Raw genomic sequence first — 15,937 nt, forward strand, 5'->3', positions numbered from 1 at the left:
ATGTAACTCTGTATCCATTAGATATGTGACTATATACAACAACATTTGGTGTTGCATTTTACTTATTTTTACTTTTCCTTTTTTGGAAGTAGTGCTTAAATTATCTAGTCCAGTCTAGGTGTGCCTAAGCTCTACTCTTTGCCTAGGCTCCGCTGATGTTTCTAACTGTGTGGAATCTCCAAGAAGATCCACAGAAACAAGAAAGAGAGAAGTCAGAAGAGGAAAAAGAAGAGGCAAGAATGTCACATGCCCCACTGTGGGAAATGGTGGCAGATTTTCACATTATAAGGGTGTTGTGCTAATGTTGAAAACACTATTTCACAAGTATACCCTAATAAGAGGAGGGAACTTGCATTGCAAGAAACACATATACATTATATGCATTGGATTGGGCCCATAACCGAATCCAATATAAACATGAATAACAACAACAGTAGACATAAATACATGTCTAAACATTAGCAACAGTATAAAGGCAAAAAGGAAAATAATAGTAGGCAACATAAGGAACGTGAAAAACACAAGTTGGAGATGCAACTCACTGAAAGAGTTGTATATAGTGAAGCTTCACTATTTTTCAGCCTATGAGCCTCATCCACCATAAGATAATTCCACTTGATCTTGGAGAACACAGCCTTATCTTTCAATACCACCTCATATGTGGTCAATAAAGCATTGAATTTAATGTTTCGACCACTTTTCTTATCTGTATAGAACTCGTACTGCTGACAGGTCTGCAGTCAGGGGATAAAACAAGTAAGCCTCTAGTAAATAATGAAACAAAACTAGCTAGGAGACTTAAAAAGTGGATAAAAACTAGCTCAGAAATGACTAACAAGTGAGTCCTTAGTGCGAATTTAGGTTTGAAAATTATACAAAACGATTGCTAGCACTTCTACACAGTGAACACTTCAACGTTTCTTTTAAGTTCAATGCATTGTCAAAATACCATTTTTGAGAACTCTCTTTGTACATGGGTAAACAAAACCAATGTTATAAAGTGCGTACCTGCCATGTATCAGTCTGGCCAAAATTGCCAATAGTTATGTGATACTCTAATGTACCGTAAAAATCGTAATTTCATTTTTTTATGCCAAAAAAATTCAAATAAAACATAAACAATAGAAATAAATACAAATCAAGAAAAATCAGGAAAGATAAGGAAAAATATCTTTTCTATAAAAAACATGTTGCAGATAAGTAGAAGCTTATAAAAATGAATGTTCATTAATTTAGCGTAACATAATCATATAAATAAGTCATAACACATCAAGAATAAGTTTAAAGTCTTGTACGTCACAAAATACACTTGTTCAATGCAAATAACAAATGATTGACATCCTTGACTGCAAGAAATTGAAAAAAATCTGTAAGTTTGCTTTCTTCAACCACAAATCGAACTTCTATGCACAAATTTAAATTTTTAGATGTTAGATCGATGTGTTCTCCTTCAAAATGACATCTCCCCCACACTCAACTCCTAAAAGAGTGTAGGAGTCAGGTAGACAGGGCTCTTTAAAACCCAAAAAGGAAAAACAGGAGTGTAGGTGCCTTCTTTTCCCGTTGATGCCATATCATATCGTACCATATGGAACCATATTGTAAGATATTGTGTGATACAAGTACGATACACCCTCATATCTAGTCATAGGCTGTATTGCATCATAGAACTTAATATAGTTCACAATATGAATTGTATGATACAGCTCGATGTGTACATCATCTAACAATGCCTTAGCATCCACAGCACCATGGCCCAAGTTAAGACACTGAAGTGAATGTAAAGAGGAGTATGTACGACATGGCCCAAACAAGGGAAAAGGCACAAACCGGAAGAATATCATATTATGTTTCCCTACCACAATGTTAGCGTAACTTTTAACTGCCATTATTTTTTTATATCACCCCTTCTATTCCATACAACAAATTTCCATAACAATGGCCATTACCAGAGATACAGCTATGTCTGTGATGTATCAGATGCTAAGCCACAAGAACAGAATGAAATAAGGTATTTTAGACTTTTAATATTTACCTGCTGCTGTCAAACCTCAGAACAAGCACATCAATGAACTCTCAGTACTCAAGAATGTGTAACAAGTAAATGCCAAAAATGCTCAAATGAAACAAATAGCACGTTTAGAAGCCTTACTTCTCGACTAGCGCGGTTTCCAACATACATGACTACATTCATATCAGGAAGCCACCTCCGGAACTCTCTAGCCCAGTTTGTTATAGTTGATAATGGGACTACTACAAGAAATGGCCCATGTATTTGTTGTGTGTACTACAAAAAGCAAAAAACATGTCATACAAAAACATTCATAAAAAAAGGGAACAAAACAAGGACTATTACAATTAGGAAAGAAAAACACAATACCTGTAGAAAACCAAGCATTGAAACAGATTGAACAGTCTTACCCAGACCCATTTCATCAGCTAAAATGACATTTGTATCATTTCTCCAGCTGCATAGGGGAAAAGCTCCATAAATTTTTTCTATTTCATTACTTTTCAATGAGAACTTTTTTAAAACAAATTCCAACCTCCCTACTGATCCAGAGAAATGATATCAGATACCATGAACAAAAATAATAGAAAATGTAACATATTGTAGAAAAGGGAATGGGCACCTGTTGACCAGAAAATTCAAGCCTTCAAGCTGGTAGTCACGAAGTTTACCTCCTCTCAACCAATCAGGCTGCTGATCAAGTTTGCGTAAGCTGGCTGGAAGAAAATGCAGTTCATACTAAATTAGATTGGTAAAAGTAGTAAAGAACGCTGCAAATTGGGTAAACGTCATGAAGAGAGGGTCCACACACTGTTCCAGTATGAAGAGGATTGACGCATATTGATCTATATGAGTTCATACTTCAGACTCATTATTGTGAACTTTCACTCTGAAACATCACTCTAAGGACATGTTTTGTAACTTTTTCGCTCTGAAACATCACTCTAAGGACATGTTCTGAAACATCATTCCTACTTAATGAGGTTTCTACCTTTAGTAACAAAAAGTTAAAAACATGATAAAAATCCTCAGGCCTAGGGTGTGCTCCAAATATTTCAAAAGGAACCAACCAACAATGTGGGTAGAGCATATGGAAGAGAAAAAAAAAATCCACCCAATTCAGAGCAGTAACAAAAGCGTTGCTGGCCATTTATACACAAGAGATATAACCCAAGCAAGAAAGTTTGGGGCTTATATGCTGTCAAAAACACTAGCTTATGAGAGGTGGAGTTCTCAAGCCCCAATAAATGTTTTCCTTTTTTGCCTCAGGATGACTTATGTATTAAGACAAATATATACTAATGTACAGAATGAAGATCCTTACTCTTCTTCGTTGGACACCCACAATCACTCTATCTTTCTTCTTATATAATATAAATATATATTTGGAAGTCAAAATTCAACTCCATGTGGGACCCACCACAGGATATCCTTTATCTACAAAAGGGCAGACACCATTTTTTGGAAAGCATAACTTTCTCTCTATCACTCTCCATTTCTCTCTCTGTGTTGCAAAATTATAATAAAAGAATATGTAACATTAGACATTCACGGACATGCCCACAGTGCATTGCACCCAAATTGACTTGGATAATGCAGCCTATATGCTGCAACCATGCGATAGAGTGACACACGTATGGCATTTCTATCTATTTTTTGAAAAAAGTAACTGCACGGCTGTGGTATCCATTAATGATTTCCCAGGAATCTAAACTTGGTTTCTTCAATTATAAAACATACATAGGCTATCATAAAGATCTGAAAATCAATGGCCCAGAATTTTCATAAATATTCTAGCATCAAAGGATCATGGTTTTCATCAAAGAAGCATGCTCAAGCCTCCATCTTTAACAAATGGACGATGGATTACAATGTTTGGTTTGTACAAGATTGTGCAGAAACTGTGCAGGTTCAGTAGTCATAATCTAGGTACCATAGGTTCATGCATATGCTCACATATATACTTAAGATAATAAAATAATTACATAAATAATGAGTTTTCTACTGAATTTCCTACAAAATAGCATAAACATTCAAAATAGTTATTAACAAACTAAAAGAAACAAAAAAATGAAAATGGTGCTTAAAATATATCAAAAAATGGTTTTCAGGAAACGGAATTGAAGTCTCACAAAAATGATAATTTCGTTGTGATGATATTCCAAAATATCAGGATAAATCTCCAGTTCCATCACAGCAGTTTGAAGTTTTGAACAGATATCTGTGATAATCATACATAAATACATAGACAATATTGTGATAAATTCTTTTGTTTCACATGTTTATGGTGATATGATTGTGATGTTTTGAATATATAGCTGATATCTGTGATAATCGTACATAAACACACATATGTAAGTACACAGACAAACAAAAGGCGTGGATATACGTAGTTCACACTTCACACTTCACACATTATAGGAGCCTTAGGTCTTCCAATCTGAAAATATGCACACCATGATATTTGAAATTGTGACCTTTGTTTAAGACTATAGAAGATTTGTTTGACAAATTTAATCACACTAGCAGATTTTACAAGTCCACAAACCAGGGTTTATCTGTTATATGCAATTTTTGATGTACAGACCTGATTCTAAAAGCCAAAATACTTTAAAATGCCTGTCGTTAAACTGTTAGTTCTGTTATAAGATCCAACCTGTGCATTATAATTGTGCAACCATTCCAAGTTTTGTACTGCTCACAGTTAAAATGCTGCACAAAATTTTTGAAATGCCTATGATGGAGACCATATTTGTTGCCACAACCAGGAAACTAATAGTCAAGAAGGAACCAGCGCTCAATAAGTCAAGAAAGGATTTAGCGCTCAATATAACTTATGAAGGAGTTCATGCATTTGGGAATGAATCTCCTCATTTCGCATGACCAGGGAATGGAAATCAGTAAGAGCTTCATATATCCCTGACACAACTTACAAATGTCCCACATAAGTTTGAGAAAATATAGTTATCCTTGGTGTCACGTGCTTGACACATGATTGAGGTGAACCCACGTGAGAGAGAGTGCGTGTTGAGAGAGAGAGAATATATAAAGTACAATATTTGACAACTGTGAATGCTTCAGTTTATAACTCTTTCAAGGAGTTCTATGCCCGGACATATAATTTTTTCGGAAATAAGGATAATTTCAAACTCAAGGATAAACACAGACCTCTGCTTTTTTTCCTCTGTGAATCCACAGTTTTCCCAACAACTGTCATTGCTGCTTCGCGAGCCTGTCATTTCAAAAACAAGAAAAAGGCATTATAAAAACCACCAAGCATGTGAAAACTTTGTTCAACATCACAGACAAAAGATGAAAGACCCAGTTTGAACTTCTTAAAGATGACCATGCTTGTGGTCGAGACATTTGCTTCCTCAAAATGAGGAAACCGAGCAACCATAGTTACCAGGATTTTTTTAAGCATAAGAATCTTAATCCTCTAGAACCAGAATAGCAATCAATGAGGAATCCTGTCATCAACCATGGAAATCCAAATTCCTATGGCATGGGGATCCTAAACTGGAAACCCACTTCTCCTACACGGGAATCCTGACTCCCATTGTTTGGAAATGCCATTTCCTTAAAATCTTGGTTTTCAAGATTGAAAATTTTGAACCGTTTCAGATTACTGTGTCCAACATATAGTCATGAAAATAATGATGATAAATTCAGAAAAGGGGGTAAAAAAAAGTGCCCAGCAACATAGGGTAGTGCATCATGGTAGTATGGTAGTTGGAAACAGGTAGTATTTTCTATAACGCAATAGCAGAGAAGGGCTTGATGTATATAGTTTCAAATGTATTTTTTCTTTTTCTTTTTTTCTAATTAAGACAAATATGATAGGACAATAGCATATTTGATATGCTTTTATTAGAAGATACTATTAATTACAAGTTTCTTTTATCTCTTCAAATTCTTCCTTACTTTTTCTTCAATATGTTCAATATTCTCCTGGAAAAACACAATTAGGAAAAGAAAATATTCAGAGAAAAACCTTTTTCAGAAAATGCCTTGAATTGACTTGTGTCCATGGTTAAGATTCAACATTATCAATTATTGAGAATACCTAATTCTTATGCTTATGTAAATCATTCCTTCCTAAATGGTTCCACATTTCACCTCAATAACTTCCCATGGTGCTTGACAATATGCTTCGCATTTTGGCACTATGAGAAAAGCATGGACAAGTATGGACAAGCTCAAGGCTAAAAAAATGTAAAATATACACAATTTCTACACATAAGAACCTGCTACCTGCAACAACTTTAGATGAAATATGATCATGTACAGAAGGAAACTAAACCTTGTACTCGTCAATGGCATCTTGAGCAAAAGCAATTTCAGTATCTTTCTCCCTGCAATAAAAAAACGTAAAATCAGTAAAGAAGTGTCTTAATCAGAACTTTAGAAAAAGATGGCACATAATTCTCATGATAAAAATATTCCTGGTCACTTAGAAGTGAGCATTCAGTATTTTTAACCAGAAAAACCTGCAAATACCATTGTCAGACTTCAGGATGACAAAATATTGAACTAACCATAAACCAGATACAGAACTGATAAATTAGAAGGAAGCCATTGGGCATGCAAGAAGCATGGAACTAACATAAGTTTAAGGCTTTAAGCAGAAAGTTACTAGACATCCAAGAAGCATGGACCTAAAATATGTTTAAGGCTTTAAGCAGAAATACCTATGTTACCAAGTTTATAGGCTTGGCATTTGCTTTGCACATATGATTAAACATCTCAGATCAAGGTGTATAATTTCTGGCTTTCAGACTACCTATGGCTACACTTTACCAAGTTCCCAATAGCCTAAATAATAAAAGCCAACCACTGGCTCTTGAATAGAAAATAGCTACACTAAATTCAGTTCTCAAGCTATTCAATCCAATTTCACTTACCAAGTTGCTTCAGAATAAGGCAGTCCCTGCCATTTGACTAAATATTCCTGTGCCTCTTCATCAGAACCACCTCTTGAGGTCCTATCTGCAAATATTCTTTCTACCTGATAAAGAAATAAGGTAAAATTGAGATACATGTTAAACAGAACAAACAAGAGGAATGAAGTGGATTGCAAGAAACATGTGCAATAGACAAGAACAGGAAATTAATTAACCTGGCTATACTGCTTTAGAAGGTCCAACTCCATTTCCTTGTTAACATCATGAACCTCAACCTAAGGGATGTCAAAAGACTACGTTAATACTCCAAAGTTGAAGAAAAGAAACTACCAAAAAAAAGATACAAGAACAGGAAGAAATGCATAGAACACCGCGATTCTTACACCCACAAATATCATATTTGAAATCCTTAAGCATGAATATATTAACACTAGGATGACTACTCCAGAAACATTATCAAAAGGACATGCAACAAATCAAAAAATCAAATAAATTAAGAGATAAAAATCAGGAATTACCTCTTCACGTGATAATGCCTTTCTAAAGTTTCTTTCCTCTTTCACTCTCTTCATATAATTTAAGACCTTCTTGAAGCCACTAAGCTGCAAAAAGACCAAACAAGGCAAGCTGAACTGCTATCTAAGAACTATAAAGCAAGGCAATCCTTGCATCGCATTTATACAAGTACTTCCAAAAGGTATAAAAGAGCTCTCATACATTTTGAAGTTCAGAAAGTGGTTGCCACTGACAATGCATATAGGACTGGCCTTTCCATTTTATGAAGAATTCCACATTCTCCCAATCCAATTCAGAGTCTAACAAAAAGTTAGACACAACTGGCAGTGATGATCTACCATTTGCCAATGCATCATGTGCCACACCTTTCGCTTGGTGCCATAAAACCTTCTCAATTGCATCACCATCTTCTTCTTCTTCAGCATCCTCTGGTGAAACCTTTCATAAAAAAATGAAAGATTAAATTATTCATCATGGGAAGAAGAAATCAAAAGGAATTTTTTTCCGAACACAAGAGGAAGCCAAACCAGGATAAGACATATAAACAAGTTTTGCTCACATTGACTAAAAAATACCAGAAAATTAATGGTAAACCACAGGCTAAAGCTGAATGGACTCAGAGGGTGTCCAAAGTAACAAATGCCTGTGGCATGTGCATAAAAATAGCAGCAAAAGTCAATGTCATGCAACCACCTTGCATAGCACTTCTTCCACAGTCACAATTTACTTTAACAGAACATTTTGTTCTATAATAAGGGAGTTAAATCATAGGCTTTGAATGTCAATCTTTATCTAACGGAGTTACTCTTCTTTCTTCATTGAATTGAATCAAAAAATTGAATGGTTAACAGTCAATACTTGTTAACCATGACTAGGAAGAAACGTTAAAGGCCACAAGATTGAGGTGCAGGTTATCCTAAGACAACCATTAATCTCTCAAAATGTAGCTTACAGGCTAAGTCACATGGGTACTTCAGTAAGGTCCACGTCCCCGTGTCGTCGTACCCGTACCCAAAATGGGTACTTTGACACTTGGGTACCTATAGATCCAAACTGCTTAATTTTACTTTGATTTAATTTTTTCCACCTTTCTTTTTATTATATTCTTTGGATGTGAAAATTCGATTGATGTTCATATTTGACTAGGGGGCTGTTTGGTTGTCCATATGTTTAAAGTTTTTCATAGGTTTCTTAAACATACTACTGCAAGAGCCGTTGATATATATTTTCTATGTTATTTATTTGTTTATGTTGATGTATATTCTTTATTTTGATACATATTTTCTAAGTATTTCTTATTGTTTATATATATATATACGGCCGTACCCCTGCACCCAAGTTTTTTGAAAATGGTCAGTACCCGTACCCGCACCGGCACCCCTACCCGTACCTATGTGACATAGACAGGGCTTATCGATATTTCTAGATGTGCAATCTCCCTTTCACACTGTCTATCAAACACATATACACACACATTCATTTTGGAGATTCTCTCTGTTGGGAAATTCATAGCAGAGTCGACCTATGCAAACATCATCATTCAATACACTAACAAGGGGGGAGACCAAAACATGGAGACTCGGAGGAGGAGAACTCCCATTGGACAGACAAAATTGCTGCTTGTCGCAGACAAAACAATGAAGAGAGAGAAGGAAGAAGATGAAACCAATCAAAGCAGCAACACATAAAATCTAGAATGACCAACAGTTACTCTTCTTCAGTAACAAAGTGCTTCATCTGATTCTACTAATTAGATTCTTGTCATTTCCCCAACTATGTTCACATGAATGGTTCACATTTCTTCAACCTAGATAGTTAGATGCATTGCAGGGTATGCAGCTTCTATGCCTTGAAAGCATGTTATAAAATCAAAACTATATATCAGTAAATTGTAAAGATAAATTCTAAGGAGCAGATTGACTCAAAGTAAAAATTTGTCTAGCAAAAGTTCTGCCATGTTCATTGATAGGAAAGAAAAACAATTAAAGTCTCTTTTCATGTTTTAGCTACATAAGGAGCAGCTCCTAGAAGAAGAGAGGAGGCTTAGTTTAGAAAAGAGCTTTTCCCTCCTAAGGACAGAAAAACTTTGTCCAAAAAATAGTCAAAAAAGGAGCCAGAGGACACAAATTTTGCACAACAAAACTTCTGCCTTATGTGATGGAACCATCACTTCTGGAACAAATTTTGCCAACACCAAAGACGTTAAATTGATGAGGTAGTCAAGCACATTGAAGGAGGAGGGTTAGCAAATCATCCAAAGTTGCAGATGATGCATCTTTCTCAAGCTTTCATGCCTTTATTTTCCTATTGCTCTTGTAGACCTCATAAGGAAGGATCCAAGAAATGGAGAAAATTAGTCCAGGAAGCAGACACCCTTTGGCATCAAGTTCTATTGAAGATTACCTGTTTTTTCTACAGCATTTTCTTTTGAAGATGGTTCTAAAAAGCTCCATTATGAACTTTTCAATTTATCTGGTTGCATTAGTTTTAACTCCATAAATGCACTTCTTTTCTCTAGCATATGATTCTTCAGTTCTAAAAAACAAAACCAAACACATATTGCTTCTCATAGCTTATCAACAAACTCCTCGGTTTAATAAATGAGTTACATGTATCTCAAGCTGACAGTGGTGTTGGCCGTGCTTTGTCCTAATATAGCATTAGCAATAAATCAAGAATTCTGTACTTAAATAAAGATATAACTATGAATGGGCAAATAAAGTTACAAGTATCTTAATCTTAAAATAGCAATAATTTGGCAAAGAAACTGTGCACCTTCTGAGATTTCTTCACTTTGTCTTCATTTGTGTCTTCACTTTCTTCACTTTCAGCATAGGAAACCTTACGCACTGGCCTCCTAGAAGTCCTCAACTCCCTACAATGTGCTAAGCTATTTTCAGGTACAGTGGAACAGTTCCCATTCTTCTTACGAAGATGAGATGCCTGCCTGTTCCCAAGGTCAAAGTCTTCATCACTGTCCTCTTCTGAATCTTCTGCTGATGAGTCTTCCTCTTCTGAATATGCTGCCCTCCTTTTCTGTCGAGCAGCCACTGGAAAAGGTTTGGCTCCTTTAGAGGACTTCGATTTTGTTTTCCTTTTTCTTTTCTTGTTACTGCCAAATTCAAACGCTTCCTCATCAATCTCCTCTAACATATCAAAATCACCATCCTTTTCCTCTCCTTCATCAAAATCATCACTTGATAACTGTCAGCATGACGTTAACAACAAAAAACTGATTAGTTTTGCATTAACTATGTTACCTTTCCGGAAAGATATGTGACCCTGCAGGATCAGTATGATCAGCTAAAGTACAAAAGTATCAATGAATAGGCCTTACTACAGAGTGCATAAGGTCAATTGATTATCTGGATAAGGTTAGAAACAAAAGGCCAACAGAGGGTGTAACATACACTTGCTTCTAGGGAAATTAGTGATGATCTCCATAAGGCAACAGCGGGGAAAAAATATGCACACTTCACAACAGTTAAACATGCAATAAAAGTAAATGGAAAGTAATTCTTGCACAACAATACACTTCAGTTTCCAATTTCTAAAACCGCATTTTATGGCAATGGAACTCCCTTACAAAATGAAATGATAACAAATTTAGATCAAGTGGCTACATTTTTATCATTTTCCTCTTTGGAGCACCTAATTTGGCACATCCTTTCCTGCCACATGGCCCACATCACTATCATGCAGCATCCAACCTTGATTTGTACCATATGAAAATCAAAGGTAAGCATCCCCAATATATAGGATACGAAGAAAAACCAACCATGTTTTTCTGTCCATTACATTTAGAACAAGGGGAAAGAAAGAAAAAGTGCAAAGAAGAATCATTTCAAAGCTATCTGATGACACAAAATCATGTCAATTACATGAATAATTGTGAATGAAAGTAAAAAAATAGTCAAAGTAAACAAGCGCATTGACAGATTAGAAAGAGAAATAAACAGCATTTATATGAGATGGTGCTTCAATGAAAAGCCTGACCACCAATAACTAAGCAATCAACTGCCACTGAAGAAACTATGACCTAGTCAAAAGAACCATAACATGAAAAAATGTACTTCCTACAAGATTGGCACACAAGTCGAACCATTCAACTTCCATCACAACAGCAATTGCTGATAAGAGCAAAAGAAATTCACAAATGAACAGTTGATTAAGAAAACTTGATGACATCAAGAAACTCTGACACCTTGACAATATACATGTGTTTACTTATATAGGACAACACCAACCTCCTGCCTAGTGCCACCGCCTTGATCACCATCATAATTAGGATCAAAATCAGCATCCTCAGGGTCATCACCTGCAGTTAAGAAAGTTAAAAGATGAAATTTGGACATTTTCCTTTGAATAGAAAGGTTGTATGACAGGAAGTAACAAAATGATTGAGAAAGAACTAAGGATAAAGGAACCCAGGTCATGGCAGCTCAGACCAGATATCCCATAGCAAAGTATGTATCTGAAGAAACAAAAAGAAAATCTGTTACCATCTTCTTCATTACAATCATCATCCTCATCGTAGTCATCATCCCCATAGTCAGAATCTGTAGCGACTGAACTTCTTGAAGCCCTCTTTTTTATGGTAACAGATTTTGCCAAGGACCCAGTCTTAGATGCATCACACGTTCCCCTATAGTGAAATTGCTCACTCTGTTCTTCCCCATCCTGCTCATAGTAATCATCAGAGGACATCTCGTCTGCAGGTATGTCGACAGGACCTTTTTGAGAATCTTCCTGATCTTTAGACGTATCAAAATCTTCCATGTCTAGATGGTCTGATGTCCCATCAGAAATATTGTTTTCAAAACCATCTTCAGCCTTATAACTGGAGTCCACATACTTCGAATCTCTTCCAGCTTCAGATCCTTCCCGAGACAAAGGAGCTTGAAAGTCCTTCCAGAGAGAAGAACCCCACGTTCCAACTAAAGCTGTTTTGCGTCCTAGTGGCTGAGAGTTTTGTGTCCCACCAAATTCATTCTTCACAAAACCATTTTCGGGTCTAGCTGCTTCAAGCACGTCTTCCTCACTTTGGTATTCATCATCTGCCTTTCCATCAGCATCCTTTTCACTGGAGCTTGCACCTGTTTCATCATTACCTGAATGGCCAGGGAAATCTTCATTGCTCTCCCTATTAAGATCAAGCTCTTTTTCTTCCAGTAATTGGCGAGTGGACTCCCTTCCATTAGTATATTTTCTATAGAATGCCATTTACACATGAATCCCTTTCCAAGTAGAGAATTCTGTAGAATGAATTAGTAAATGAAACTCGCTCTCCGATATGATATCCTAAAGTCCTCTGCAAAAGAAAAAAAAATACAGGAATGCTTAGCAAGTAACCAGAAATAAAAGAGAAAAAGCGTAAGCCTGCCACTCTCGCATGAACTCTATCATGAACACAAACACAAGCTACAGTCAGTGAATGGCCACTCCAAAACGGTGAATTCTCTCATAACTTCAAGCTGTGAACAGTACACCAGGATAAGTAACGTGAATCTCTGTGACGAACTCAAGCTATGTCAGTAAACGAGGATAAGTAAGCCCCCACCTCGGCAGAGACAGACACACACAAGCATGCACACACAAACACATTGCATGGAAACTGATGAAATAGAAAGTAAAAGTAAGGGACTAAAGTACTTGAAGCATCTAATCTGACGCAATTTGGAACAGAGGAAACAAAAGCTGGAATAGCATAGCTAACAACCACATGGTTGTGAGCATCCATTGAGCTCAAGGAGATAATGCCAAACCCCAGTAGAGCGGGAGAATGCTAAAATAGGTGAAAAAAAACACCATTCAAGAAGGAAAAGAAAAAGGTAACTGCAGATCAATCATGAAACAGCTGTATTAGGATTTGCAAATGCACAATTGGACAGCTGCAGCCTTCAAAAGGGAGCAAATAATGCTCAAACAAGTACTTGCCGGTGACGGGCATTCCCTCTATTTTAAAACTGTGGAAATAAACAAAATGGCGGGACACAGAACCATATTTTACACACTCAGACACTAAAAAGACTCACTCTTTCTTCGACATAAAACTTCAGGGAAACCATACTTGAAACATGGATAAACAGTTTGGGCAGCAATAAAATAACCGATCAGAGAGCCAAATGAAACAGGAAACACGCCCAAATAAGACATATTCCGTCACGATAGAAAACCATCGCCGGCAACTACCAGGATCACCAGATCGAATAAAACCTCAGATCAACACTACAGATTCCAATCAAAGTTTTCTTCCAAACCCCAAAACCTCACCCATGTGAGAAAACAAAAATTGGTCCCACAAAAGCAAAACTGCCATGAACCACAGTTAAGATCGAGTCATCCCCAAAATATAAAGCCGACAAAAAACATCATCGAATTAAAGAGAAGCAAAGAAAGAGAAACGCACAAAGGGCAGCAAGAAATCGAATTATGCACTGAAGACACGTCGGAGTGAGCGACTGCCATCCGGCAGGTGGTCGGGTTCCGGCGGGTAGAACCCCCCGGAGGGTGCGGGGAGGAGTGAGGAATCTGGGGAATTACACGTTGGTGATTATGGAGGAGGACGTCGCGGATTGGTCGCGGCGGTTTTCGGACGGGTTTGGGTGGAGACCGGCAAAGGTAGACGGAGGCGGGGGATTCCGTCCTCCGCTCGACGACGTCCGTAGAATCACCGAAGAAAGGCAGGGAGGAGAAAGAGAGAGTCCAGGCCTTTCTTTCACCCACACAATGAGGCGTTTATAGGAGCACGCACCCCTCCGTCCCCACGGTAGCCAATTACCCTCACTTCCCTTCCCTTCTTTTGGGTTGTAAGAAAAATAAACGTGTTCCTACTGTGCCAAATTAGGCTGCCGATCATATGATATGGGTGTGGGTTCGTGCGCCCACTTGGTTCCGAGCCATGCAGCCCCAGCGAGCCTCCGGCCCGGTCTGGTTGCTGCCGTATTGGGCCCGCCCGCGTTTTCTCCTTCCCAAACAATGTTGGATCGATAAAGGGTTTAGGTTAACTTTTCTTTCTGTTTTTGAATTATTGCAAATTAAATTTTTGTTATTGTTTAAATGAAAAATTATACGAGCCAGTTGGGGCAAATTCATAGAGTGTTAATGGAGCAAATAGATTTGGTGCCACTACCCGTGCTAGCGTTGCTTGGCCAAGGGACATTCGTTGTCAAGGATGTTCATAAATTGTCCTACGACACATCATGAACGAGTCCTAAGTCCAAGGCTTCATTTTCATTTTGTTTAACTTTTTTTTAACATTTAACTTTTCAAATCTGTCATGATAAAAAAAAAATACCACTTGGGAGACTAGTGATGTATAAATTGCCCAAATTAAATAAACCATAATATTTTGGGGTGTAAATTTGATATTATGGACACAACGAACTTATAAATTTCTAATATATGTATAACATATTTGTAAACAAGGATGTCATTCATATAGTAGTGTTTTTAATATATACGCCACAAACAATTCTATAAAAGTACAGATATTGTGTGTGTTAGAGAGAGAGAGAAAAAAAATGGATGGTGATTTTGGCTATTCAAAGTCCTATAGCAAATTCATGAGGACTGTTTGATTCATCGTGATAATGATAAATAAATAAATATATATATATATATATGTGTGTGTGTGTGTGTGCACATACACACATATATATAAAGAGTGTGAGAGAGACGAATTGAAATCCTTCAAACATCCAGTGTTCCGTCCAATCACAACTTTCAATCGCTGCTACCTGATGCAAATGGGTATGATTAATTACACTACCCAAAGCAATGAATTGAGCAATGTGCTGCAAGAGGCTAGAGGATTTCTCCAAATCCAAGAATTATATATATGTATGTGTGTGACCTGATGTTGGATGTTGTTGGCCGGCAAAAACTAAAAGTTTATTGTTCAAAGCACCTAACACCATATATGCATTCTGGATGTTGCTAGTTTGTTAAAAATTTAAAAATCATCACTAAAAGCACCATAAACCCCTGCTAAAAGCATTAGAAACTTTGCTAAAAGCACTAGGAAACAATAAGGCATCTAGTAGATTTAAACTTTCATATATATATGTGTGTGTGTGTGTGTGTGTGTGTGTGTCCATATATATATATATGTGTGTGTGTGTGTGTGTGTGTCCATGTATATATATATATATATGTGTGTGTGTGTGTGTGTGTGTGTGCGTGTGTGTAGAAAAACAAAAATCAGCCAGCTGCCAGATATTGCAGGATGACTAAATATTTAGAAAATACAGCTAAAACACCATAAATCGTCATTAAAAGTGTGATACATCAATATTGGGCTATAAACCATTGCTAATGCTCATGCGGCATGATAATTGTAGTGATATTTTTTAAATATATCATCAAACAGCATAGGGTTGCAACTGGTTTCAATTCCTATATGTGTGTGTTTTGAGATGTGCACAAGTAATTTATATAATAAGCACAATTCCCCCTCTCCAAAATTTTTAGAGTTCCTCATGTGCAAACCTTCCTCCTCTCGTAG

At 36.8% G+C, this 15,937-nt stretch overlaps 1 protein-coding gene across 2 annotated transcripts in view; it reads right to left on the reverse strand.

Annotated features, from left to right (window-relative positions):
* The window catches only part of LOC116249123 (protein CHROMATIN REMODELING 5), a 32,248-nt gene extending 18,081 nt beyond the window's left edge, over positions 1-14,167 (reverse strand). Inside the window, exons 1-14 of one of the 2 annotated variants that reach the window (XM_031622272.2) lie at positions 13,975-14,167; positions 11,934-12,742; positions 11,679-11,749; positions 10,207-10,635; positions 7,633-7,869; positions 7,434-7,517; positions 7,131-7,190; positions 6,916-7,019; positions 6,315-6,366; positions 5,180-5,243; positions 2,634-2,727; positions 2,381-2,468; positions 2,153-2,287; positions 543-734 (exon numbers count right to left, since the gene is read on the reverse strand). In XM_031622272.2, the coding sequence (XP_031478132.1) occupies positions 543-734; positions 2,153-2,287; positions 2,381-2,468; positions 2,634-2,727; positions 5,180-5,243; positions 6,315-6,366; positions 6,916-7,019; positions 7,131-7,190; positions 7,434-7,517; positions 7,633-7,869; positions 10,207-10,635; positions 11,679-11,749; positions 11,934-12,654 (2,331 nt within the window). In that variant the 5' untranslated portion in view covers positions 12,655-12,742; positions 13,975-14,167. Of the gene's footprint in view, positions 1-542; positions 735-2,152; positions 2,288-2,380; positions 2,469-2,633; positions 2,728-5,179; positions 5,244-6,314; positions 6,367-6,915; positions 7,020-7,130; positions 7,191-7,433; positions 7,518-7,632; positions 7,870-10,206; positions 10,636-11,678; positions 11,750-11,933; positions 12,743-13,840 lie in introns of both variants that reach the window. The other variant, XM_031622271.2, reaches the window with a different exon arrangement.
* Positions 14,168-15,937: the final 1,770 nt, after the last annotated feature.

This window comes from Nymphaea colorata, chromosome 2 (assembly GCF_008831285.2).
Source record: "Nymphaea colorata isolate Beijing-Zhang1983 chromosome 2, ASM883128v2, whole genome shotgun sequence".
In the NCBI taxonomy this organism is placed as follows: domain Eukaryota; kingdom Viridiplantae; phylum Streptophyta; class Magnoliopsida; order Nymphaeales; family Nymphaeaceae; genus Nymphaea; species Nymphaea colorata.